Raw genomic sequence first — 24121 nt, forward strand, 5'->3', positions numbered from 1 at the left:
CTATCGGTCCTAGTCACAATCGGATCGAGTGAATATGAAAACGAAGAAGAATCAGATTGGGCCAGCGACGTTTCAGACGAAAGCGCAGCGCCATACCCCTCTTCCGATCAATGCTTTAACTGCGGAGGGGATGGACATTGGCAGGACGATTGCCCAGAGAGGCGCGCATGCGAGAATTGTAAGCCGCTCCATGCACATTCTATGTCCCTTGCACTCACTAATTTCGAGAACAGGTGGCTACCTGGGTCATGATAAGGAAGACTGTACCAGGAGAGACGGCTACTGCTACAGGTGTACGCTATATAACAAAACTTTATTCACGGCGTGCTAACATAGATTACGGGTGAAACAGGTGGAATATGGGGCCATCACGCAACGACCTGCATGGTACCGCGGCACAAGTGGCGAAGATGATGGCAAGTCTTTTTCCTTTTCAGGGCTATGCGGCCAGAGAGGTTGCCAGGGGTACGCTAACACCATCATCCTAGTCCTCAGCCTGTATCATCAATCCGAGCATTTCAATGTGCAGCAGCCGTTTGAGACTACAACGCAGTGTTGTCTATTAGAGTATCTGCATAGTGAGCGTACTCAAAGAGAGGGAGAGATTAGTTCCATATCTGTATGAAGTACGTACTTTGATTGTCTGTGGTAGCTCTAGCGATCAGCTTTGATGAATGCGCCGGTATAGATGCCAGGAATATTTCTTTTCCACGGTGCGTTGAGCTATTTTGGCATGAAGGTGCAAGAAACGATTGAATAGAATAGCAATCATTGTGATTCTGCCCGGTTGACAGGAGGACTGTCTGTATTATGGCAGATCCTCAGTGAGGGATGGTGACGATACTGGCTATGGCTTCAGCAATGAATTTTTTTTTTTTTTTTTTTTTTTTTTTTTTTTGCGGATTAATAATAATGGATGGTAGTTATTCGGAGCCAGCTCGTTCATACTACTCGCAGCTTGTACTGATGGATGGGTCACCCGTAGCGCACCGCAACATGCTCCGTAGTCCGTCGTCTACTGGACTTGAGGAGAACAACCCGGGGCCCCAACCGAGTGGATCAGACTCACGCACAGACATCCTCCACGCCCACCCAGCGGAGTTTCAGCGGGGTTCAGTGCCGTGGCGATATATCGGAGGGCCCCCGACTCTCCCCCGCAGACCAGACAGACCAGACCGGGAGTCCTCCCGTCGAGGACAGCAGCAGGGATCCACTTACCTGAATGGGATGTCGGACTGGGGGTCCGAGTTGGAGACTTAGTGAGCGGGGTTTGCTTGTTCCGTGCGTTCCTGGAGGGAGTCGACTGGTTGACTGTTGAGAAGAGTCTGGGTTTTCCACGGGGCGGAGTGGTATCGTGGTGGCGAACGAGTTGTCGATAGTTTTCCGTGTCCATGTCACAGGTCTGGCGTGTATGTCGCGGGATCGGTCTCGTATAGTACAGAGTATACAGTATACAGTATAGAATATAGAATACTTTAAAAGCTGGAGCTAAACTACTGCTATCATTCCAGCTAAGTCAGGTATATATGTCTATGCAAATCTTATTCATAACGTAACTATCTAACAATACAAACATGGCCATTTTAGTTATATTTAGTGGTTGCTTGGGTACTTGAAGCCGTGCAGGGGGTTAAACTCCTCCTTGATCATACGCGGACTAGTGAAGCGACGAAGCACATCAGAGCTACCGGCCTTGTCGTTGGTGCCACTGGCGCGCGAGCCACCGAAGGACTGTTGCCCGATGAGGGCGGCGGTTGTTTTGCAGTCTATTACAGTTAGCATCAATCATTCCATGGGAGTGAATGTAAGTGTAGGGTGACATACTGATGTAGAAGTTACCAGCCGAGTAGCGGAGCGCATCCTCCGCCTCCCGGATGACCTTGCGGTCACTGGCGAACACAGCACCAGTCAGAGCGAAGCCGCCACCGCCGGCGTCGACCTTGGGGAGGAGCTCGCTCCACTCGGCGTCGGGGTAGACGTAGATAGCCAGGACGGGGCCGAAGATCTCCTCGTTGAAGAGGCGGTGGTCGGGCGAGTCGGTCTGGTAGACGGTGGGGTTGACGTAGTAGCCGACGGAGCCATCGTAGGTACCACCGGCGATGAGCTTGAGGGAGGGGTCCTTGTTGGCCTTGTCAATGACGGAGGTGATGTTCTTGAAGGAGCGTTCGTGGATGACGGGGCCCATGAAGGCCTCGAGGTCCTTGTCGGGGTTTCCGATGGTGATTTCGTTGACGCCGGCCTTAAGGAGGGAGATGAATTCCTCGGCGCGCGAGGCTGGGATGTAGGCGCGAGACGTGGCAGAGCACTTCTGGCCCTGGTACTCGAAGGCGCCGCGGATGGTGTGGTTGACGACGCTGGGGATGTCGGCGGAGTTGTGCACGAGGTGGAAGTTCTTGCCGCTGGTTTCGCCGACGATGCGGGGGAACTCGCGGTACGTCTTCTTGCCGATGCCCTCGCCGATCTTTGCGTAGATGGAGCGGAAGACGTCGGAGGAGCCGATGAAGTTGAGGCCGGCGAAGTCGTTGTGCGCCAGGGCGATGTTGGTGATCTCCTCGGCGTCGCCGGGCACGAACTGCACGACGTCCTTGGGGAGGCCGGCCTCGAGCAGGATCTTGTAGAGGAGCGTGCTGGCGTAGATGTTGGAGGGCGAGGGCTTCCAGAGCACGACGTTGCCCATCAGGACGGGGCCTGAGAGCAGGGCGCCTCCGAGGGCTGTGAAGTTGAAGGGGGAGATGGCATACACGAACCCTTCAAGGGGGCGGTACTCCATGCGACTGCAGATATTAACATTGTCCTTGATAAGGAATATAAGAGACGTACCTCCACATCCCGTCAGACCCCCGGGTTGGCTGTCTCTCCAGGAGCTCCGCAGCAAAGTTGCAGTTCTGGCGCCAGAAATCGGCCGTCTCAGCAGCAGCGTCAATCTCAGCCTGCCAGACATTCTTGCCCTGGCCAAGCATCGTCGCCGCAATCAGCTCGTATCGGTACTTGCCAGTGACCAGCTCGGCCGCCTTGAGGAAGATGGACGCGCGGTCGACAAAGGGCGTGTTCTCCCAGTCCTTCTTGGCCTTCAGAGCCGACTCAATAGCAGCGGAGACCTGCTCCTTGGTGGCCACGGGGTAGTTTGTGAAGGGCGTGCCATGTTCAGCGGGCAGAGGCTGGTCCCACGACTTGGCGATACTCTGTGTCTGGCCGTTGTAGAAGATCTCGCTCTGCACGGGGAGTTGCGAGCGCAGCTTGACGAGGGCTTCCTCGACCTTTGCCCGCTCGGGCGATCCTCGTTTGTATTCAGGCTGAGCAGTTAGTTAACGTCCTCTCTTTGATTTATTGTACGTACGTTAGGCTCGTTGCGGGGGTCCGGCAGTCTGAAAGGCACGGTGGCCTTGGTCCGCAGCTGAGGGCGGAGGGAGACAGGGACCGGGCGCAGACGCGCAGGGTTAGAGAGTCTGGGAGCGAGGAGCCTGCTTGAAGCCATTGTAAATGTGAGATGAGGATGAGAGTGGGTGAACTGAAGAGCTGCAGCTTCGAGCTTTATGCTCCGAGGTACCGGGAGGGCTCCCGACGTGGAGATCCCCGCATGGAATACCTGAGAGCACAACCTCCGATACACGCAGCGGAAGCCCGACCGATACTCCAATAAATCAGATGTCATGGATGTAAACTAAAAGTAAAGGCATCTCGGTGTCTCTCAAAGCCCGCGGGAAACTATCAGCAAGATGGAGAAGACGACCAGCCTGAGCCCTAACTGGGCCTTGCAGGGCCTGCTGGGCGACATCGCCGCAGCCTCCATCTCGACCATTCTAGTTTCACCGACGATAACAATAATCGACAGGTAAGCTGCCCATATTTTAACTGAATGCGATTAACAATGTAGAGCCCTCGTTGAAAAAGCTTCATACCACAAACCAGTCCTCCAAGGCCTGCGCGCCCACACCAAAGCAGCCCTCAAACACCCAGCAAGCTTCCTCTTCTCGCGCCCCCATGGCCACGTCTTCGCCCTGTATGCGGCCACATACACCGTCGCAAACACCACCGAGACAGTCACAAAGCAGACGCACCCCTCCCTCTCCGACGCAATCACCTTCGCCTGCACATTCCTCGTCAACGTCCCGCTGGGCGTGTGGAAGGACATCCGCTTCGCCCACTTCTTCGGCACCAACCCAGCCAACCCAGCCAAACCCCATATCGACACTCTAAAAAGTACAACAAACCCCCTGCCAATTCCGAAAAAAACGGGCTCCGCAGCAGCAACAGCAACCCTGCTCGTCCGCGACGCAATCACCATCTACGGCTCCTTCACCCTGGCGCAGCAGTGCGCAGCCATAATCCCCGACTCCCTCGCCTCGCATCCGTACTCCAAAACCGTCTTCACGCAGCTACTCGTGCCGGTGGTGTCGCAGCTGTTTGCGACCCCGCTGCATCTGCTCGGGCTGGATTTGTATAACCGGCAGTTCCGTGTGCCGGTGAGGGACCGGGTGAAGGTGGTGCTGAGGGATTTGCCTGTTGCGACGATGATTAGGGGCGTGCGTATTATTCCGGCGTTTGGGGTTGGGTGTTTGGTGAATATGGGCTTGCGGGAGGCTTTTACGATATAAAAGCAGAGCATGACATACAATCTTGTAAAGACTACCAACTATTTCAATGATAGTACCTATTACAGTCAACAAATAAAACGTTCAATCGCATCGAGCTGCTCCAGAACCCACTTCCGACCCACCAACTCATTATACCGCCCACCGCGCCGCTGAGCATCCGACAGGCCGATATTGTATTTCTCCAGCTCCAGGCAGAGAAACTGCCAATCGAGGATCTGGCCCTGGTCAGCCAGCTCGCGGAGCTCATGGAACAGGTCCATGGGGATTCGAGAGCGCCAATACGCGTCTCCCAAGTATGTCCCAATTGCCTCCTGAAGTGCCACTATCTCCGGAGACTGCAGCAGGTCTGCTATCAGAAATAGAACCTCCCCGGGCAGACGATTCAGATGGCTCCTCTGCCGGTTTCGCATGACCTTGAACCTCCTGTGTGTCCTGCGGCGAGCCCGGCTGATCAGGTACTGTACGTAGCGGCTGTGCAGGGGATCTATAAATAAGAATCAGAATAAGCATAAAGTCATATATAAGACAGGGTGAACAACTGCGCACCTGTCTCTTCCATCATGATAGGGTTTTCCCAGCAACTATTAAGCCTCAACGAATCCGGTACCAGCGGGCTCGTCTCCCAGTCTCTGGCGGTCCTGCTCAGCAATGCACGCATGATACAATCGATGTCTCCCCGAGCGCGTCTCCAGATCCGGTGCTTGCGAAGTACCTGCCAGCAGCGGTCATGGACTACAAGGCCCCGTAGTCTCTCGGGGTGAGGCTCGTCATGGACCTCGTCCCTGAGGGCCGTTGCGAGCAGGTGCTTCTTATCATGTTCAATGTCTCTATCTCTATAGTTGGATCGGATGATGCCCGTGTGCGAATCCCAGGGTACCTGGAGGGTGTAGAATCCATGGTCCTGATCGATAAAGTATGACACCCCCGAGAGACGAGATATTGGTTTGCAGGGATGGAATAGAACTGGAAGCGTCAGTAATATCATATACGACTGGGAGATTTAGGACTGGAAGGTTTTAAGAGGGAAGGGAGACGTGCGCATGCGAAAGTAGAGAGTCCACGCCCGTTTCTCCCACGCTCCTCTGCTCTCCATGATTTCCGTATCGGAATACACGCCCGGGGCGACCGTCCACGTCTGGCTTAGCTCGTACATTTCTACCCCGGAGCTGCAGATGTAGCATATTGGTTCGTTGAAGGCTTCGATGGGGTCGTCCTGGCCCCGGGTCCGGATATGGCCCCGAGGGGGGAACATCTCGACGGGCAATTCTGCCTCGTCTATTTCGTTCATCTTGTTATTCGTTGTTGTCGAGTGAAAGTGAGTCTGATTCAGAGTTGAGAGAGAAGTCGTGACGGAGTCGGCAGGTTTGAGTTTCTTACTGGTGGCGTGGTCAACACTACGCCAATCACACCAGTCTGTGGAATGCTTAAGTCGAATGTTTGGAGTATATTTCGGCTCGGCCGATGTGACCCTTTGTTTGCATTAGGCAGTGCTCGAGAAAGCCCAACGGCGTGCTAGTATTCTGTTCACCTTCCTCGAGCTCCATGCCCACAGCAACCATTTGTCTGCCGGGCAGTACTTCCCTGGGACGGAGGGTGCTTATCGAGGTATCGATCTCGTTTTATGCGGACGCCGTAGGCACCACCGGCATGGAGATCATCGACGTGTGCATTAGGGTGCGTTCAGGTGGCCTAGAAGGGTAGTACCCAGGAGTCTGCTTAAACACCTCGGAGGTCTACAAGGAACTGTGCCTGCCTAATGGATGTATTGCCTCCGCAAGCCGGTATTGGTGTGTCGATTCGGAAGGCGCGATGCGAATCCATTTGGAAACCTCAGGTCGTAACTAACTGGGCTATATAAGAAGGAGGGCCTGTTAGTTTGAATAGGAGCGCCAGTTGTGCACGCTTTTACAATACCACTGAGCAAACAATCTGCGCCAATCGTCAGTGTAAGTAATTCGCAGAAGTAAGAGCGTAGCTTTATGGACATCTATTGATAGTCTCGTAGCATATCCACAACAATAACGAAAGAGAGAGGGAGAAGTAGAAACCGAAATGGCCGATGTAAGACACAGAATCTTGCGCCGATGATCCAATAAACAGACCCTGACGGAGAGGGCACATAGTATACTCAGTATGACAGTTTCCTTGGATCGCACGCCGAGGTCAAAGCCTCCAACCACGAAGACAAAGTCGGGGCCATGTGGTCCGTAATCCTCGCAGCCACTTTTCCAGTGGCAGAAGGCTATGTCAACGGGTTTCAGTACAAAGTCGATGGAGGGTCTACAGATATTACCACAATGCGCTGGCAGCGCAATTCAGATGGCAAACTCTACAAGCGAAAATACCTTGTCACAGAGACAAAAAAGGCCCACAACCCAACCCAGCCACGCCATTGGCGTGACGGGGAGAGGCAGTTGAAGAACTACCTCGAAGAATGCTACAGGGAAGAAGAGGAGGGCGGGGGCAGCACACACGTACTATATGGCATAGTAGCCATAGGCCGATGGGCGAATTTTTATTTCTATGAAAAACAGTCCGGGGAACTGGCGCACATGGAGGGTGAAGAGGGCCCATTTCACGTCAAGAACAATTCGGATACTGTTATAGCACGCCTGGAACATATCAAGGGAGACCATCAGCAGTGAGAAATTATTAGTTAGGGACTCCAGCATTCGCCAAGTCAGAATTATTGCTATAAATATAAACTTAATAAAACCCCTCTCTATGGATCCGTTCATTCGGTATACCAATATCCCGCAGGCCCTCGGTGGCCGCATCCCCAAACTCATTTGGTCCGCAGATGAAGACGTTTTTATCTGGAGAGACAGTCTTCCAGTACTCCGGTCCAATCCGGCCTGAATGTATTGATATGTGGGTTCCATCGAACTCAGTGTCAAGGGGTGGATAATGCGTGAATAAATCGATCTTGATATTGACAGTCGGGATGTTCCTCAGTAATTTCCGTATCAAATCGAGCATTATCGCGGGTTCTCTCGTTGACAAGGCGAACTGGATGTCGCCTTTACGGGCCTGTCCAGCCAGCGCTGCCAGCATAGACAGAAACGGGGTTATGCCAATCCCTCCAGCCACCCAGAGGACATTGACATCGTCAGTCAGGCAAAAGTCCCCAGTAACGCCGACAATGTCTGCTACCACGGTATCAGTCACTGGGACAGTCCCCTGTTTACTAGGTGGGATATTCCTCAAAACATCAAATAAAGCACCCGTCACCACACCACCCTTCATCTTGCGCATCGTCAGCTCAAACCACGCTGCATCCTCATCATGCGCACTCGAGACTGTCCACGTCCTCACGCGGTCATCGTTTACAGAACCCGGCGCAGCATCCGCCATATGGCGATACTCCGGCGGACCGATCCAGTCCATGAAATCCAGCACAATAGCCTGGCCAGGTCTAATCCTCAACGGCCTCTCTTTCGAAACCACCTTGAACCGCAACACCGCTAGATCGCTTGACAGCCGCACCGCACTCTCAAGACGGGCCTTGTGGCTCTCAGATCCCCCCGCCTGCTCCAGTTCCTCTTCAACTAGGTACTTCACCTTCGGACTATACGGACTCCGCCCGACTTCCGACCCTGGCCGCTGCCTCACAGGAAGCGCATCCCGTACAAGCGTATACCCCGTCGTCTCAAGCACAGTAACAGAAGCATGGCGCCTCATAATCTCCAGCGCCGGCGCGCCAATAAGCACCTTCGCTTTCCCGGTAAGGTAGAGGACATCCCCCGTCTCGAACGAGATAATCGTAAACCCGGCAAGCCCGCTAGACTCGATGTTCCCTAGCGACGACATGAATCTGTTTCCGGAGTAGTCGGGGAGAATGACGGTGCGGCCGTCGCTGGGGAGGACGCGCATGAAGCCTGGTAACCCCCCGCGGGCGTTCATGCCGGCGTGTGCTGGGAATTGCGATGTAGTTTCTGGTGTGGGTTTGGAGAGGGTGGCGAGGAAGACGGTGTCGGCGGATAGGATCATTTCGATTGCGGCTGATGGGAGCCGTTCGTCTGGGGACATGTGCTGGACTTGGTGTGTGATACTGGGGGAGGTGTGTGGGTGTGCTGAGAAGTGGCGTGTGTTGATGTATTTAGGGCAGTTTCTCATTCATCAGTCTCAGTCAGACTCATTCATATCAGTATCAATTGGTGGAACTCACCCTACAGCCTCATTCACCTCCATCTCAAGCACATAATCAAGTCCCTCAACCTGTCCAGGAACAACATCCCGAATAAACCCCGCAAACTTATTCCTCCTCCTCGTGCTAAACTCAATCCCCAACCCGGCCATCAACTCCCTCCCATTTCTTGCTTCACTCCAATCAGACAATAACTCACCCAACGGCTCCCCCCTCCAAATCCTAACCGCCATCACCAACGTCTTCAAATCCGGCCCCCGCACAAACCCAATCTCCCCGTCCTTGCCCGCCGCAATCCCTGCCCACGGCCGGCCCTCCCGATCAACGACCGCCATGGGGATGAAGGGCAGGTTGGAGGTGTGGAAGAGGCGGTGCTGCTCGCGCAGCTGGGGCTCGATTGCGCGCCAGCTTTGCGATACGGCGCTGCTGAGGCCGAGTTTGCTTTGGATGGTGGTTTCGCCCGGGTGCCAGCCTGTTATTCCTGGCATTTTATTTTTTCTTATATTTATTTTGAAGTGTGGCTATTTATTTTGGTGTGGTTTCAAGTGTTGGGTGGTGTTTAATATTATAGCTATATAATATAATATCAGATACAGACGGCTAAGTGGGATAAACTCAAACTAATGCAGCATGACAAATGCCGCCGCGGGTCTAGACTTATAATCCCGCTGCATGTCGAGTCGACGTCACTGTCAGTTGTGCCGGTGGGATGCTTCGTCATCGCAACACAAGTTAGTGATTCAAACACTATCCAGTCTGCCATTGGTATGCTGCAGGGATCGGGCTATGCAAACAAGCAAGAATCCGGGATCTGCGCTCGGGATTGAATTGTGTTTTCACCATCCCACATCGCATTTCTAAGCGTACCGCCAACCCCGCCAACACCAGCCATTTAAGACAAACCTTGATCACTATCACCATCTTAGCAACTCTTTCAATTGCAATGTCTCAACCAGTCTACCATTACCTCACTCTCGGCCGCCTCGGGCGCGGCGAGGTCCTCAAGTAATAGCACACCACTCACATACAAACAACAAACTAACGAACCAACTACAGCCTCTTCCTCAAAGACGCCGGCATCCCCGCAAAAGACGTCCGCTACGCATACGACGACACCTGGCCGCAGAGCAAAGAGAAACTCACCCAGCAGGGCCTGACGCGGACGGGTCTGCTGCCTGCGTTGGAGTACAACGGTTCCATCTATACCCAGGTTCGTCTACCTCCCTCCCTAATATAACCTACGAATGATATGTGGTATTAACTTGTCAGCACATTCCAACCCTCCGCTATCTATCCCGCGAACTAGGCGCGTACGACGGCGATAGTAACCAGGAGAAATATATCGTTGATGCCGTTGCTGATGTCTATATCGACTGGCGGGTATGCACTACCCTCATCTTATTATTTATATTATTATCCATAGAAGCTAATGGCATGGTATAGTCGCAATGGGTCGCGAACCTGATGAGCGCAAACCCCGAATATAAAGACAGCGTTGCGCCTAAATACTACACCGTGCTGGCGCAGTACTATGCGGAGCGCGCGGGGCCGTATCTGCTGGGTGAGAAAATCACCTATGCCGATTTTGCGGTGTATCAGAGTATTGATAATGATCGGAGGACGGGGACGTTGCCTGTATGGACAACAATTACCGTATTTCTATGAATGCTAACTTATAATAGGAAAACCTCCCCGAACCCCTTGTCAAGCTGCAGGAGGCGATTGAGGCTCGGCCGAACATTGCACAGTATATCCAGGAGAATAAATAGTCTAACCCCATAACCATAAACATCTCTAATGGAAGAATGGTTACTCCCTCGTATCATTAACATGCCTCACCCCATCCATAATCCTCGCCAACGTAACAGCCTCTCTCAACGCCCGCCCAACACCCCCCCGAACCCCATTCTCCTCCAGCACCATCAGCCCCCCAATCGTGCACCCCTCCGGACTGGTCCCCTGGTCCCTCAGCTCCGCCGCCGTCATCCCGTTCTGCATCATCGCGGCAGACCCCGCCATCGACTGCACGATCATCGTAGTCGCCGTCGCCCGCGGCATCCCCACCGCAACAGCCGCATCGACCAGCGCGTCAACAATCACAGCGAACATCGCAGGCGTGGATCCGGCGACTGCAGTGGCGGGGTTAAGTAGATTTGGCGGGACGTGGACTGTCTTCCCGACGCGAGAGAAGATCGCATCTGTTAGATCGAGATACTGCTGTGGGATTTGGCGATCCGGTTCGATCTCGATGGATGTGAGAGACTGTCCGACGAGGGCTGGGATTGTAGGCAGGGTTCTAATCACGAATGCGCGGTCATTCTCATTCTCATTCTCAGCTGTAGACGAGCCGTATAGCGTCTCTTCGATCTTCTGGCGTGTCCATCCTGCCGCAACGCTGATAAGCAGCTTCGAGGACAGTGCGTCCGCGATTCCAGGCTGGGTGAGACCGCGCTCGATAGCGCTCGGATCGAGAGCGAGGATGACTACGTCGGCGGCTTTTATGGCGGAGGCGTTGTCGCCTGTAGAGATTTTGAGGGAGGCGTTTGGTCCGAACTGCGACTGGAGACGCTCGCTGGAGGAGTTGCTTTGCACGCAGGCGATGTATTGGGTGAAGAGCTGGGAGGGGCTGGTGAGGAGGCTTTGGAGGATTGCGGTGCCGAGATTTCCTGTTCTGTTAGATTTGGATATTGATTAATCAAGGGTGTATTCATACCGCAGCCGAGAATGCACAGGGTGTTGGGTTTGGACATCTTGCAGTACAGTGAGTCTAATTCTCTACTTCCCCTCAATTCTTTAATTCAGACCCCTCAATTTAATTCAGTCTTATCAACGGGATCCCTCCCGACTGTCGGGGACCCGCACCGACGCCCCAGATTGATCCACGGACGCATCATTGGAGACTTGGAGACCAGTCTGTTTATCGGTCTTAGTCTACGTAGTACTCACATATACCGGAAGAGGCAAAAGTTCCCATTCTTCCAGCTCAGCCGTCGCACATGAACTCTATGAAGAGTCTCCTGACACGACTCCCGGGTGGTATAGAGGGGTATTGTTGGAGCTGGCATTGTAAAGGTACAGGGAGTCTCAATCTCAATACTCTGGAGTCTGGACTGCTACGTCAAGCTGTTTGGGAATGGTTTCCACAAAAAAAGACTGAATGGGCTCCGTGAATACGTAAATACGTGAACACATCGTAACTAGGCCGATCCCAGGAAAGAAGCCCTAACCCTCCGCGCAACCTCCCTCTTCAACGCCCTATACTCCTCCCCCGTCCTCCCCACCGCATCCCTATTCTCAATCGCCCTCCTCAGCAAATACGCCAGACACTCCCCCAACCCCCCCCAGGTCGAGCACTTGTAAACCCTCGGATCCCCATCCGGACCCTTCAACTGCAACAGCCCAAAACTAACCTCATCCGACATCCCATGCAACTGCCCAAACCCCACCGGCACAGTCGGCAGCCCTTCCTTAATCCGTTGCTGATGCAGCGCATGCGCGCCCATCACACTCTCCCTGTTATGGCTCGCGAGAAACAGATTCACCGACGGAAACGGCTTGGTGGTCCCATACTCCCCCAGTTCCTGACGAAGCACGCCCCGCGCAATCCCATTATACGCAGTATCCGTGTCGGCCTTTGTATCGTGGATAAGGGATCTCTCATCCGAGGCAATGTACGCCCCACGCACGAGCTTCAAGCCCAGCGTGAACCCCTCTTCGCTGGCGGCGGCGAGGTGCGTGGCGATTGTGGCCGGCGTGGACTTGAGATAGCCCTGGTAGGTATTGTAGACGCGGGCGTGGCCGTCTGTGTTGAACTTGCGCATCAGGTCGAGTGTCACACTTAGGATGCCGGCGAGGTAGTGGTGGGATTCGGCGTCGACGAGGATGCGCACGCCGCGGGCTTTGCATTTGGTGCTGATTTCGTCGAGCGCGGAGAGCATTTGTTGTGGTGGGGGGGTTCCCTTTGAGAAGGCGTCTGTGACGGATGGGCCGGCGCCGGTGAGTCTGGTTTCTTGTTAGCTCAGTTATTAGGATATTAGGATAGTGTATGGAGGATTACTTCAAAGCGAGGTAGTCGTTTTCGCCGAGTGTGTCGATGGTGTCGATGGTGCCCTTTCTCCAGGCTTCGATCTGCTGGCAGAACACGCCCCCTTCTGCATCTGGTTCATTCTCAATCCCCAACCCGACTGAGGTCTGGGTCTTGTGGTCGAAGACGGTTTCTTTGGCGTATGTCATGATTGTCCCTTGGAAGCCCATGCCGTTGAGCTGCTGCACTGTGCGCCGGACTTCATCGGGTGTTTCGCCGGCGCAGAACTGCTTGTAGAAGGTGGCCTTGAGAATGGCGTGCAGGATTGGGTTCCGGTCGACATTGAGGAGGGCGCCCTTGCGTGGCTTGCAAAAGAAAGATAAGGCTTTGAGGGAGGGGAGAAGAAGGTAGGGTTTGGAGGAGATGGTGGCGACAAGGAGGGAGCGGAGGAGCACGCTCGTGGGGAGGGCAGCGAGTGGTGGAAGAGGGGCTTTCCCGGCAGACTCGGTCTTGATCTCAGAGAGAACAGACGTCGAGCTGGAGCGGACGAGCTGGGACTTGGGCTTGGTGTTGAGGGTTGAGACGCCGCGGGGAGTGAAGGCCACGACGCGGGGGAACGCAGGCTTCCCTGCGGATAAGAGAGCCATTGCGAGAGTAATATTGACGATGTAGATACTCTGACAGATACTCTGACAGACACCCTGACAGACACTGTCTGCTGGTGTGGTTATAAAATTGACCCCCCCAGTCCCTCTCGGTTCAGCTCCCGGTGCCACCTGCTGTCTGCGGGGTATGGATAGACTCCTCCACATATTGCTTATTGCTTCTGTCGAGACCACTCAGGCTTGATGTTACGTACGAGCACTGTTTCGCTCGCTGCCTGGCCCGATATGGTCCAGCTGATAGAGCCCGGTCGTCATACCGATCTGTCTCTGCGGACGGGGTGCCGGGTAGTTCTGGATATAGTTGCCACTTTGAGATATTGAACCACTGAGATATTGAACATAAACACCAAGCTGTCTTCTTGTCTAACGTATCTTACTATCAGAATGGCGGAATCTATCACGACACAGAGCAGTCCAGGCGTGGTCAAGGAGTTCCTGGTTGGCACCTCGGGGGGTGTCACCCAGGTCATTATTGGTTCGTACAGAATCTGCTGCTGTTACGAGTGAGCACTGTTGATACGCCCAGGCCAACCGTTCGACATCGTCAAGGTCCGCATGCAAGTCCAGGCAAACAAGTCCGCCATCCAAGTCGCTCGGGACATCTGGAAGCACGAGGGGGCCCTGGCCTTCTACAAGGTAACCCGTGGATTCGCCCGTTACCGCAATCCTGCATAACTGTTACTGACTGACTGACATGAACAGGGAACCCTCCCGCCGCTGCTCGGGGTCGGAGCCTGTGTACGTCCTCCCCCCTTCCTGTTGGCCGGAAGCCCTCCCTCCCTATCTCCCTCCACCTGTTAGCTAACAGATTCTTCCCTCCAGATCAGCATCGTCTACTCAACCTTCCACACAATCTCCCAGGCCATCCACTCCCTCAATGACAACACCGCAACCCCCACCCTAACATCCACCCAAACCTACCTCGCCGGCGGCCTCTCCGGCCTCGCCAACAGCGTCATATCAGGACCCACTGAGCACATCCGAATCCGCCTGCAGACGCAATCTACTCCAAGTCCTGGTTCAGTTCCAGGTGCTGGTCCTGGCTCAGGTTCAGGCGTCTATGGCTGCATCCGGGCTATCCACTCCCAGGCCGGGTTCCGGGGCCTCTACCGTGGCCAGACACCCACCATGCTCCGCGAGTTCGGCAGCTATGGCGTCTGGTTCTGTGTGTACGAGGGGCTTCTTTCCCGGTTGACCGGGGCAAGCCCTGGCGCAGATACACCCGCCGCCTCCATTTCCAGTTCCACTCGCACTGCCTCCACCAGACTCAGCCCTGACACAGATACACGCACAGACGCCGCCTCCAATAACAGCCCACGCAGAGAAGACCTCCCCACGTGGCAAATTGCATCGTGTGGCGCCATCACAGGCCTGGTGCTGTGGTCTGTCAACTACCCGTTCGACGTCGTCAAGAGCAAGATGCAGGCGGACGGGTTTGGGGCTGGGAGGCGGTATGTCAACCTGAGGGATGTTGTGAGGCAGACCTGGAGGGTGGAGGGGGTGAAGGGGTTCTTTAGGGGATTGGGGCCGACGCTTTTCAGGGCTGTGCCTGTTTCTGGCGGGACTTTTGTTGTGTATGTTCTTTCTTACGTTCTCTTTTTATGCCCTTATGGATGGCTGACTGACTATGTATAGGGTTGAGCAGGTGAGGAAGATTATATAGATAGATATAGATATAGATCATGGGCATTTGAGTTGTGGCTGGGAAGGCTATAGAGACAGTTTCTTCTCTATAAACATTTTTTAGTTTCTTTTTCACAGTAGATGAACGTATATCAGTATCAAACCACCTAAGAGATTCTTCATCCAGCAGATCCCATCTCCCCAACTAACCCCTTAACACACTCCTCTCTCACACAGTCTCAATCTCCTACAGATAGTAGACTAAACAGAATTCGAATTATCCGCACACGACCACGCCGAACTCCCTCCACTCGCCCTATAACTCTCCACCACCCCAACCACACTCCCATAAGTCCCAGCCACCATACAGAACGTCCCAATGACAATGACAAAGACACTCCAGCACACCATCGCCACCCACCGCGTCCTCTTCGTAGTCTTTCCCTGCGTCCAGTTATCGTACAGCCACATGCACCCCATCGGCTGGAAGGACATGAGCGTGCCCAGCAGCGCGCCGATCAGGGAGACCAGGCTGTCGAACACGGGGATTGCGCTGGCGATTATGTATGCGATTAGCGTTATGATGGATGTACACCCGAGCCAGGTCAGCCAGTGGGTTGGGGAGTTTGAGGAGAGGTGTTTGGACCCGCGGAGGATGCGGATGAAGATGATTTTTGCGGGGAGCTTGTAATATTAGCATTACATTTTGGGAATGATATTGGAAGTTCAAAAGGGTAGGCATACATGGATAACAAGCATAGTCGTGACCATCAACCCAGGCAGCGAAAAGCCATAAGCAACCTTCTTGACCAACACACCCGCAGACCCTAACGCCGGCGACGCAACATAAGATCCACAGTAGTAGTAGATTACCGTCCCGATCACGATGTAGATACCGGTAACGCTGCCCTGGCAGAAGAGCAGAGAGCGAGTATAGTATGCCGGGTCCCGCATTTCGGACACGATCGCGAAGAAGGCCGGGGTGCCGCAGTAGGCGAAGATCAGGGACGACACGGCCGTGATGGCCTCCGTGAACGACGGGTTGCCGAAGAGCTTGTAGTCTAATTTCCAGGGGCCGTCGCTCTATGGTGCGGCTACTGGGCGTTCTTGGACGCCTACGGCGATTGTCACGGTGAAGACTGGGTCGTTAGTTGGCGGGCTTGGGGTGATTGATGAGGTCGGCAGCTTACCGGCTATCAGGATACAGATCAGTCCAATCCAGGCGAGGAAGCTCAGTCTGCCGAGGGTGCGGATGCTGCCAAAGGCGAGGCCGATGATGGCGGCGACAGCGACGAAGACCGCGGTGCAGGCTCCGTGGGTTGACACAGCGTTGAGTCCGATGGACAGACTCAGCATTCCTGAGCCGGCAACGAAGATCCAGTCTTGACGGTTAGTACCACATCCTACTCTGCATATGTGGGTGTCATACAGAGAACGAAGGTAGAGCCTAAAAAGGCACGGCCAGCACGGCCAAACATGAGCCCTCCAGCGTCAGCGATCGAGTAGACCTCGCGATGGTTGAGCTTGAAGACACCGATCATGTAGTCGGACCAGGTCGTGATGACGGCGATAGCCAACATACAGATCAACCCGGGGATGAGCCCTAGAGTGTCGTAGGCAGAGGGGATCGAGAGGACACCCAGGCCGATCTGGGTCTTCATCATGAGAGCGACAGTTCCGATCCATCCGACCTGTGATGTTAGTTGCTGTTGCTACCCTGCATAGACCGAAAGTCTGTATAGAGTCATACATCACGGTAGTTGGGACCGCCCTCCGACATCTCACCAAAGACATCGTCGTGCGCCGTGCCAGGGTGGCTCTGGATTTCCCCGAGCATTGACGGCTCGGGGGCGATTTCATCGTGCTCAGTCTTCATTTTCGATGAGTCAAACATGGTGTTTCGTATTGTTGATGGTAAGGGGCGAGGTTGGCCAAGGGTAGAAAGTCCTTTTAAGACAAGGCAGACATCTACATTAGGGCTTACGTAGCACGTAGCAGGCAAAACAAGCAGGGCAAGCCAACTAGGATTCAACTCGGACTATCTCGTCCATTAGATCAGCAGCCAGCATTCAGCCACTGGGCCACTTGAAACGAAAAGGGGTTGAGGTCATAACAAGCCGATGTTATCGAGTCGGGAGGTCAACCGTGCGTTATTTACAACCGGGAGCCCTAGCGATGCGGGGGGGATCGGCCCCCAGCCTGTTGAGATACTGCCCCCAGTACCCCGGAGTAGACCCGGACTTCACTTCTTCGTGGAACGGGCCGGTTTCCTATCTAGTCTGTTGCTGTCCAGGATCCTCCCCCTGACTGGCGTCATTCCAGAAGGACATCCCAGCCTCCATCCGCAGGATCCCGTACATCGAGCTGCTATCCAAGCACTCGCCGGCGTAATCTCGCGCAGATTGCATGTTGCCATGCGCGATCTCCACCCCGGGCAGCCTAGCGTCGACCCTCTTTGCCAGAGATAATGCATGCTCAGCGTCCTTGATACCCAATGAAACTCCAAACCCAGGCCGCGTCTCCAACGGGGGTGCGTAGATACCGCTTGTCAATCTACATGCATCTCGTTTATTAGTTTCTCGATCATTTCCGCGGGAAACCCCCCGGCAGCGAGGTTAGGTTAGGCATCAGCATGATGGTCTCACCTCTTCGAATAACCCCCGGCAACCGGCCCAAAGGACTCGGTAATGAGTTCTTCCATTGCATCGGTCCCAAGCCCCGTTTGCTCTGCAAAGACCTGTGCTTCCCCGACTGCCTCCATCATGCTTAGCGTGACAATATTCCTGTTGTTTTGTTTCTCGTCGTCAGCGTAGCCCAAACCCAAAGCCCGGATTCAGCAGTCGGGCACTCACCCGCCGATCTTCAGCAGCGCCGCGTTCTTTGCTTCCTCCCCACACTCGACAACTTTTCTCCCCATTACCCCTTCGATATACCGGCATACATCGACAGCACGCGGTCTCGGCCCCCCGATAGCAAAGACAAGGGATCCCGATGCCGCTACCGCGGGTCCACCGAAAACCGGGGCCGATAAGAAAACAGCCCCGAGGGCAGATAGGGTCTTAGATACGAGATCAGTGGTATCTGGGTGCACCGTTGAGCAATCGATGAATATCTTCTTATCAAGTGGAGTGTCTGATCTGGTTATGGCGTCGACTGATTGTGTGACGACCTTGTCGTTTGCCAGCTGGCAGCGTGGTTAGTGATGTTTGTTATCAATCCCCGTTAACCATATTAAAGATGTCGTACTCACCATGGTAAATATGATGTCGCATTTTTTAACAAGGTCCAACAGACTTGTCGCAGCGACTGCGCCTAGCTCGTCCAAGGGCTCGCCGGCAGATATCGTCCGGTTGTAGTATGTCAGGCTGGGTTCCAGTGTGTTGAACAGGTAGCGCTGCAGATTCATGGCCATGGGAAGACCCATAGACCCTAGGCCATACTGTTCATTCATTAGCAGTCAATTGATTCATTGTGTGACCAGCAATTACACGCATCAGCGAGTCAACCTACCCAGCCGACGCGCGGTGTTGCCACCCGTTTGAAAAGCATTGTGCGATGTGACTCAAGACAAACAGACAGCGGCCGCGGAATCACATTTTGTACTAATTGCAAGAAATATGGAATCAAGGAGCTGGTGATGTCCTGGTTATGTCGGGAGCATGTCCGATGGTTTCTGGATAGCAGCGAGGGGCAGACCGCGCAGGGCCTCCGACTCCATCGCGGGGCATCGGCCGGCCACCCGAGGGGCGTTCTGTATAATAGTGCCAGATTCCAGGAAATTGTGCTATAATTTGATCAGACCATCACATATTACCCCTCAGATCTTCTTTATTTTCCCACCGCTACAAAATGTCCTCCCTTCCTCACGTCCCCCCAGCTGGCGTCTGGGTCCCCGCCGTCACAGCCTTCGACCACAAGACCGACACTCTCGACGTCGAAGCCCACAAGAAATACTGCGCGTACCTGTCCCGCTGCCTCACGGGTCTCGTCATTCTCGGCACAAACGCAGAGGCATTTCTCCTCACGCGCGATGAGCGCGCCCTTGCCATCCGCGCCGCCCGCGAGGCCGTCGGCCCCAAGTACCCTATCATGGCCGGTGTCGGCGCACACTCCACAAAGCAAGTCCTCGAGCTCGCCAATGACGCCGCTGAGGCTGGCGCAAACTACCTCCTTGTCCTTCCCCCAGCTTACTTCGGGAAGGCGACCACAGCCGCGGTAGTCAAGCGTTTCTTCGCAGACATCGCAAACAAGTCGCCCCTGCCGGTGGTCGTGTATAACTTCCCCGGCGTAACAAACGGAGTCGATATCGACTCGGAGACAATCACTGATATCGTACGGGCGTCCGCGGCTGCGTCTCCAACGGGCAAGAGTAACATTGTTGGCGTGAAGCTCACCTGTGCGCAAGTCGCAAAGATCACCCGCTTAACGGCCACTTTCAGCCCAGAGGAGTTTGCTGTATTCGGCGGACAGTCGGACTTCATTATCGGTGGTTTGGCCTCTGGCTCCGCTGGGTGCATTGCTGCGTTCGCGAATGTCGTCCCCAAGACTATAATGCAGATCTACCGACTATACAAGGCAGGGAAGGTGGACGAGGCGCTGGCACTGCACCGGAAGGCTGCGTTGGCTGAGTCCCCGTGCAAGAGCGGGATTGCATCTACCAAGTACGCTGCTGCGATTGTTTCGGCTTCTAGGGCTGGAATCGCAGATGCAGAGGATAAGTTTAGGCCGAGAACTCCATACGAGCCGGCGGGTGACGCGGCCAAGGCAAATGTGCAGAAGGTCATGGCGGAAATCATAGCTATTGAGGATAGCCTATGAGCTGTCTAAAGCCTGTAAAGATATATCATTATGATCATCAAGTCGTTTATAGAGATTAGAAATCAAGTACTCAGGACTTCGCCTCTGAGTATAGTCACCAGATCTGGTTTTCTGTAACTGCATGTGCAACCCAGTCTACATCGCCTGTGTCGATTGATTCCGCTACAGCCATAATCTCGGCTGTTGTTAGGCCGTCATTGAGACTCGGCAGATCCGGAACCCGGTACGCCGGGGGCAATGGCGATGATAGTTCAACCTGATGTAACTTTCTCTGGTCTTCCGGTAGTATTCGATCTGGGGTCAGCTGGTACAGCAAATTGCTCAGCTGTTCAAGCTCAGACTTTCGTAGCTGTGCGATAAGATTCCCCCGGGAAATCATATCATCCAGTATCATGTAGCTCTTATGCAGCCAAGGCCTCCGACTCTCCAAGAGAGAAGAGTCAATTGCCGGAGCCAGTAAAAGTACTACGCTTGAGACAATAGTTGACTCTAAATCAAATGGGAGAAAGCTATCTATAGACTTGTCAGCGCAGCTCTTTATTCGTCAGGACTACTAACCGAGCAGGCTTTGTTCGTGTAAACAGCTGAGTATATTGAGCTGATGTTGCGCGGAGTCGATGCATACTTGAACCAGTCGAAGCACGTTCGCTGACGAGTTTAATGCCTCGAGACAAGCATCGACGGACTGGAACCGCATTTTTAAGAAGCACAATAACAGCGGTCGTGTTGCTAAAACAATACACTATCTCTATTAGCGTACTCCTGGAATGAATGCGAGACATACCTGGTGATAGAGTAAATGCAAATGTGCTGCCATCCTGGACACGCCACTTATAGTCGGCTTGTCCAGTTGCAAGTCAAACGATCTTTGGAGATCAGCAGCCAGGTCCGTCGTACTAGCTAGTGCCGCCTTGGTTCGCACGAGGAATTTTCTGTTCAGTCGTCCATCCATTCCGTATACAGCTAATCAATTAGATCTGGAAACACAGCCCTGGCGGAGTACTTACTGCTATTGATCTCCGCGATAATCTGACACATGCGGATTTGCATGCTCAGAGCGACTACCTTCTGGGGTGACCCAGGAAAGGCAGGGAGTTGGTGGTAGATCTGATTGTCTTGGATTGACTGGGGCAGTCCCATTAAAGACGTCATTTGCCGGTCCAGGACGTAAATTGTCCACCATATTTTGCGGCATCTCTGCACGGTTCCTTCTCCCAGCTGTTGTACCGGCATGTCGGTGTGCATACCCTGGGCCAGGGCAATCCTCATAGCTTGGCCAATCTATACTGTCAGTATTTCTATGAACGTCTGGGGGAAATACATACAAAATTGTGGGCCGAGTTGCGATGATCCAATGACTGAAGATATAACGCCACGCAGCACAGAACCTCGCATGCAATAGTGGAGTCTCTTGAGAGGTGTGTCGAGTCAGGGAGTAGCTGGAGGGCTCGGGTGAAGAACTCGCAACCCGGCGGGCGAGTATCCCGATTTCGCTGAACAATAAGTGCCTTTCCAAGGGCGATGATGACTAGGTAGTGGATATACCATAGCCCATCTAGGGACATCTGCTGTTCGGGGTCTTCGTAAAAGGAATACAGGCCACCCATAAATGTTCCCTCGTCGAAGAGGTGGTATAGTTGTCCGGCATGGAACTTGACGGCGTTGATAATGTAGATCGAGTAATCCAGCGTGGGAACTATAGGGGCTTCTTGATAAACTGTTGTCCTCGTGCCATCCCATCCCAGATCATATGTGGTGCCGTCAAATATCAAGCTATCTGTTAGAAGAGGAGAATGATATACATGTTCATGTGTCATGCTTAAGATCTTTCGGGCAAAGGACCAGTTTGATGAGGTCCCCAAGTAAACTACATATCCATAAGCATGTTTCAATCATATGTCCATGACAACTTACATGTTTGGCCCGTCGCGGCAGTTGAGAATGCAGATGGGCCAGTCGACAATGGATTCGTTAGCTCTGCCCCTTCCATGTTTTGGGTAAATCGAACGTCGCCAACGGGGTCATCGTCGGGCACTGCAAGGTCAGACCGGCGCCAAAAACGTGTGAAACGCCCTACCATCTTCAGGCCTAGCCCTATCTTGATCCACGAAGCTGCGAGGACTGGATAAATCGTCTTCATCTTTCTCTAACAGTGCAACTCTTCTCTGGAGATCGTCGATGAATCTAGCAAGGATTAGGGCTATGCACGGGCAACAGGACAGCAAGATATGACACACCCCCGAGTAACAAGCACTTTCTGATCCCGATCGTCGAAAACACACGTCAGCTTGCGTTTGTGACATGTGTTGCAGGGTTGTAGCCCTGAGCACTTTATCTTCTGCTTGCGGCACCGTTGACAACTGCGGAATAACTCGGTCAGCGAAACAGCTTAGCAGGCGGCATTATAGCGGACCTACGCATTTGTTGAGCGCTTTCTGATTCCGTTCTCTTTGTGAGGCGTATCCATAGCGATAGTAATTTGCGTGGTGTGATGGTAAATCATGCAAGCAGTAAAAGACGCAGCAGCATTGACATTCGACATTGTGTGGCAAAGCGGACCCATTCCGAAATGCGGGGGAAGCGAGTCCAAACGTTGTGGAGACTGGATGCCTTGGACGTCCACGAGCCCTGCTATTCATGGCTATCTTATCAAGGGCAGGGAAAGTTTGCCTTGAATAGGTATATGTTGGAGTCTCAGCTGCTGCAATCCACAGCTTCGATGCATCTTTGATTGGCGGTCGTGTAGTTCCACCATCGGACGCCCTCCCGGTCTCTGATATAGAACACCGGCTGCCCTCCCGATGTGCCATCAGGACGGCGATCCGCTTCCCCAGAGTTCACTCCGGTGTGTCCACCCCATGTCCAGCTGATATACGCTCCACATTCTCCTCGGACAACACTAAATCTCCTCGCAATTGGATCAGTGACCCCAATGCCCCGCGGTGTCAGTCGACTGCATCCGGTGGCGAAAGGTGGGAAATGGACCCCGATATCGTCGGAAACACTGCGATGAAAATTGATATCAGTAATACTGCAAAGTCACCGCTTCGGTCTTCTGCTCCGGTGTCTCGAGGAATGAATGTCTCAGAAAATAAGCCTTTGAGGTGTGAGACTGAAGGAGCCTGTATCCGATTGGGTTTAGCGTTATATTGACGCCCCAGGCACCAAGTATGTATGCACGAGTCTGTGTAGTTAATGGTTTCAGCATTGTAACAAGTTCGCTTCAAGACATAGCACTTGCTTTGAAGTTCGTTCTTGTTTGTATACTGTGAAACCTATCTAAATCAACCCCAAAGTAACAAGCCATGATATAAAGAAATGGCCCTCAACGGAAATCTGCACAAAGGATATAGGAGATATATAAACCAGAAATAACACGCATCAAGTAGACCTTATCCTACAACCACTTCTACTTTCACTTTACAAGACTATTACTCTTCAGATATACAAACAGCATGCCCGATATCCAAATCACCAGCGTCAAGCTCGGTCGACACCTCCGAGTATGGATTCTAGTACTTGGCCCCCCAGGTGCCGAAGACACCACCTACTACTACGTCTTCGAAAGCGAGATCACAGCGCATGGATGCAAGAAATACGTTGACAAGGCGACACTTCATTCCAATTCTCACGTTCTGATCAAGCTACTAAACATCTCTAGGATCGCTTCAGTTCCCGAGGCCAAGAAAGCCGCTGTCCTTGACTGCGCCGATGCTGCTGTAGAATCCAGCAGCAACGACCATACCCCATTGCGGCACTGGCCAACGAGCTTTTCTCGGTCTCTCGAAGAGGCTGGCTTAGCTTATGTTCGGCTAGATGACCTTCGCGCCGTCGAGGACAGGAGTATCTCCCCATTCGTGAGAACCCAGCTGTCGCACATGTTTCAAACCTACGCTGCGTAGGGCATGTAGTTTTTGCATCTAGTGTCTTGCCGGTTTTATGGCATACAGTAAGACTAATGTTATGTGCTTAAACCTACATTATAGCGAGATATTAGATATCCTACTAAATTTGCTTAAATATAGTACAATTGTTGCGAATCTAACACCGCAGTTACACCCAAGCACCTTCTCTAAGTGCAATCAGTATATACACATTTATTTTTCTATTTTCTTCATTTGTTTCCTGTTTGGTTTTATTTAATTCACTTTATTTTATTATTATCTTTATCTAAAAGGAAAGTATCCCGTCCATGGATCCTTCTCTCCTTATTCACCTCGGGGCATAGAGTCGCACCTTCCTAATCTAT

General features: G+C 53.2%; 15 protein-coding genes across 15 annotated transcripts; 7 read left to right on the forward strand and 8 right to left on the reverse strand.

Annotated features, from left to right (window-relative positions):
* Nucleotides 1–34: 34 nt before the first annotated feature.
* Nucleotides 35–1260, forward strand: APUU_11105S (uncharacterized protein; the record flags this gene model as incomplete). The annotated part of the gene is made up of 4 exons (XM_041694602.1): nucleotides 35–178; nucleotides 234–293; nucleotides 353–578; nucleotides 986–1260. 4 exons carry the CDS (start codon nucleotides 35–37, stop codon nucleotides 1258–1260), a joined length of 705 nt encoding a protein of 234 aa, XP_041550471.1.
* Nucleotides 1261–1593: 333 nt separating this feature from the next.
* Nucleotides 1594–3475, reverse strand: APUU_11106A (uncharacterized protein; the record flags this gene model as incomplete). The annotated part of the gene is made up of 4 exons (XM_041694613.1): nucleotides 1594–1766; nucleotides 1825–2774; nucleotides 2821–3293; nucleotides 3338–3475. 4 exons carry the CDS (start codon nucleotides 3473–3475, stop codon nucleotides 1594–1596), a joined length of 1734 nt encoding a protein of 577 aa, XP_041550472.1.
* A 241-nt stretch (nucleotides 3476–3716) lies between these two features.
* Nucleotides 3717–4595, forward strand: APUU_11107S (uncharacterized protein; the record flags this gene model as incomplete). The annotated part of the gene is made up of 2 exons (XM_041694624.1): nucleotides 3717–3832; nucleotides 3875–4595. 2 exons carry the CDS (start codon nucleotides 3717–3719, stop codon nucleotides 4593–4595), a joined length of 837 nt encoding a protein of 278 aa, XP_041550473.1.
* Nucleotides 4596–4660: 65 nt separating this feature from the next.
* Nucleotides 4661–5580, reverse strand: APUU_11108A (uncharacterized protein; the record flags this gene model as incomplete). The annotated part of the gene is made up of 2 exons (XM_041694635.1): nucleotides 4661–5079; nucleotides 5142–5580. The coding sequence occupies 2 exons, from the start codon at nucleotides 5578–5580 to the stop codon at nucleotides 4661–4663; spliced, it is 858 nt and encodes a 285-aa protein (XP_041550474.1).
* Nucleotides 5581–6647: 1067 nt separating this feature from the next.
* Nucleotides 6648–7240, forward strand: APUU_11109S (uncharacterized protein; the record flags this gene model as incomplete). Its single annotated transcript, XM_041694646.1, has 2 exons — nucleotides 6648–6656; nucleotides 6719–7240. The coding sequence occupies 2 exons, from the start codon at nucleotides 6648–6650 to the stop codon at nucleotides 7238–7240; spliced, it is 531 nt and encodes a 176-aa protein (XP_041550475.1).
* Nucleotides 7241–7301: 61 nt separating this feature from the next.
* APUU_11110A (uncharacterized protein) lies at nucleotides 7302–9230 on the reverse strand (the record flags this gene model as incomplete). The annotated part of the gene is made up of 2 exons (XM_041694658.1): nucleotides 7302–8706; nucleotides 8764–9230. 2 exons carry the CDS (start codon nucleotides 9228–9230, stop codon nucleotides 7302–7304), a joined length of 1872 nt encoding a protein of 623 aa, XP_041550476.1.
* Nucleotides 9231–9685: 455 nt separating this feature from the next.
* On the forward strand, nucleotides 9686–10511 carry APUU_11111S (glutathione S-transferase; the record flags this gene model as incomplete). The annotated part of the gene is made up of 5 exons (XM_041694669.1): nucleotides 9686–9747; nucleotides 9799–9952; nucleotides 10012–10122; nucleotides 10186–10377; nucleotides 10425–10511. 5 exons carry the CDS (start codon nucleotides 9686–9688, stop codon nucleotides 10509–10511), a joined length of 606 nt encoding a protein of 201 aa, XP_041550477.1.
* A 40-nt stretch (nucleotides 10512–10551) lies between these two features.
* Nucleotides 10552–11492, reverse strand: APUU_11112A (pyrroline-5-carboxylate reductase family protein; the record flags this gene model as incomplete). The annotated part of the gene is made up of 2 exons (XM_041694680.1): nucleotides 10552–11408; nucleotides 11456–11492. The coding sequence occupies 2 exons, from the start codon at nucleotides 11490–11492 to the stop codon at nucleotides 10552–10554; spliced, it is 894 nt and encodes a 297-aa protein (XP_041550478.1).
* A 447-nt stretch (nucleotides 11493–11939) lies between these two features.
* APUU_11113A (proline dehydrogenase family protein) lies at nucleotides 11940–13413 on the reverse strand (the record flags this gene model as incomplete). Its single annotated transcript, XM_041694691.1, has 2 exons — nucleotides 11940–12744; nucleotides 12800–13413. The coding sequence occupies 2 exons, from the start codon at nucleotides 13411–13413 to the stop codon at nucleotides 11940–11942; spliced, it is 1419 nt and encodes a 472-aa protein (XP_041550479.1).
* Nucleotides 13414–13815: 402 nt separating this feature from the next.
* On the forward strand, nucleotides 13816–15094 carry APUU_11114S (uncharacterized protein; the record flags this gene model as incomplete). Its single annotated transcript, XM_041694702.1, has 5 exons — nucleotides 13816–13906; nucleotides 13958–14067; nucleotides 14134–14169; nucleotides 14254–15005; nucleotides 15067–15094. The coding sequence occupies 5 exons, from the start codon at nucleotides 13816–13818 to the stop codon at nucleotides 15092–15094; spliced, it is 1017 nt and encodes a 338-aa protein (XP_041550480.1).
* Nucleotides 15095–15315: 221 nt separating this feature from the next.
* Nucleotides 15316–16930, reverse strand: APUU_11115A (uncharacterized protein; the record flags this gene model as incomplete). The annotated part of the gene is made up of 6 exons (XM_041694713.1): nucleotides 15316–15738; nucleotides 15799–16137; nucleotides 16174–16193; nucleotides 16245–16436; nucleotides 16484–16745; nucleotides 16805–16930. 6 exons carry the CDS (start codon nucleotides 16928–16930, stop codon nucleotides 15316–15318), a joined length of 1362 nt encoding a protein of 453 aa, XP_041550481.1.
* A 394-nt stretch (nucleotides 16931–17324) lies between these two features.
* APUU_11116A (NAD(P)-dependent oxidoreductase) lies at nucleotides 17325–18603 on the reverse strand (the record flags this gene model as incomplete). The annotated part of the gene is made up of 5 exons (XM_041694724.1): nucleotides 17325–17607; nucleotides 17700–17837; nucleotides 17907–18238; nucleotides 18305–18493; nucleotides 18565–18603. 5 exons carry the CDS (start codon nucleotides 18601–18603, stop codon nucleotides 17325–17327), a joined length of 981 nt encoding a protein of 326 aa, XP_041550482.1.
* Nucleotides 18604–18903: 300 nt separating this feature from the next.
* APUU_11117S (dihydrodipicolinate synthase family protein) lies at nucleotides 18904–19872 on the forward strand (the record flags this gene model as incomplete). The annotated part of the gene is made up of 1 exon (XM_041694735.1): nucleotides 18904–19872. One exon carries the CDS (start codon nucleotides 18904–18906, stop codon nucleotides 19870–19872), a length of 969 nt encoding a protein of 322 aa, XP_041550483.1.
* A 94-nt stretch (nucleotides 19873–19966) lies between these two features.
* APUU_11118A (Zn(II)2Cys6 transcription factor) lies at nucleotides 19967–22414 on the reverse strand (the record flags this gene model as incomplete). Its single annotated transcript, XM_041694746.1, has 9 exons — nucleotides 19967–20385; nucleotides 20431–20614; nucleotides 20657–20835; nucleotides 20880–21153; nucleotides 21198–21739; nucleotides 21787–21906; nucleotides 21950–22056; nucleotides 22110–22232; nucleotides 22290–22414. 9 exons carry the CDS (start codon nucleotides 22412–22414, stop codon nucleotides 19967–19969), a joined length of 2073 nt encoding a protein of 690 aa, XP_041550484.1.
* Nucleotides 22415–23327: 913 nt separating this feature from the next.
* APUU_11119S (uncharacterized protein) lies at nucleotides 23328–23774 on the forward strand (the record flags this gene model as incomplete). Its single annotated transcript, XM_041694757.1, has 1 exon — nucleotides 23328–23774. One exon carries the CDS (start codon nucleotides 23328–23330, stop codon nucleotides 23772–23774), a length of 447 nt encoding a protein of 148 aa, XP_041550485.1.
* Nucleotides 23775–24121: the final 347 nt, after the last annotated feature.

Source organism: Aspergillus puulaauensis, chromosome 1, assembly GCF_016861865.1.
Source record: "Aspergillus puulaauensis MK2 DNA, chromosome 1, nearly complete sequence".
NCBI classification, from domain to species: Eukaryota; Fungi; Ascomycota; class Eurotiomycetes; order Eurotiales; family Aspergillaceae; genus Aspergillus; species Aspergillus puulaauensis.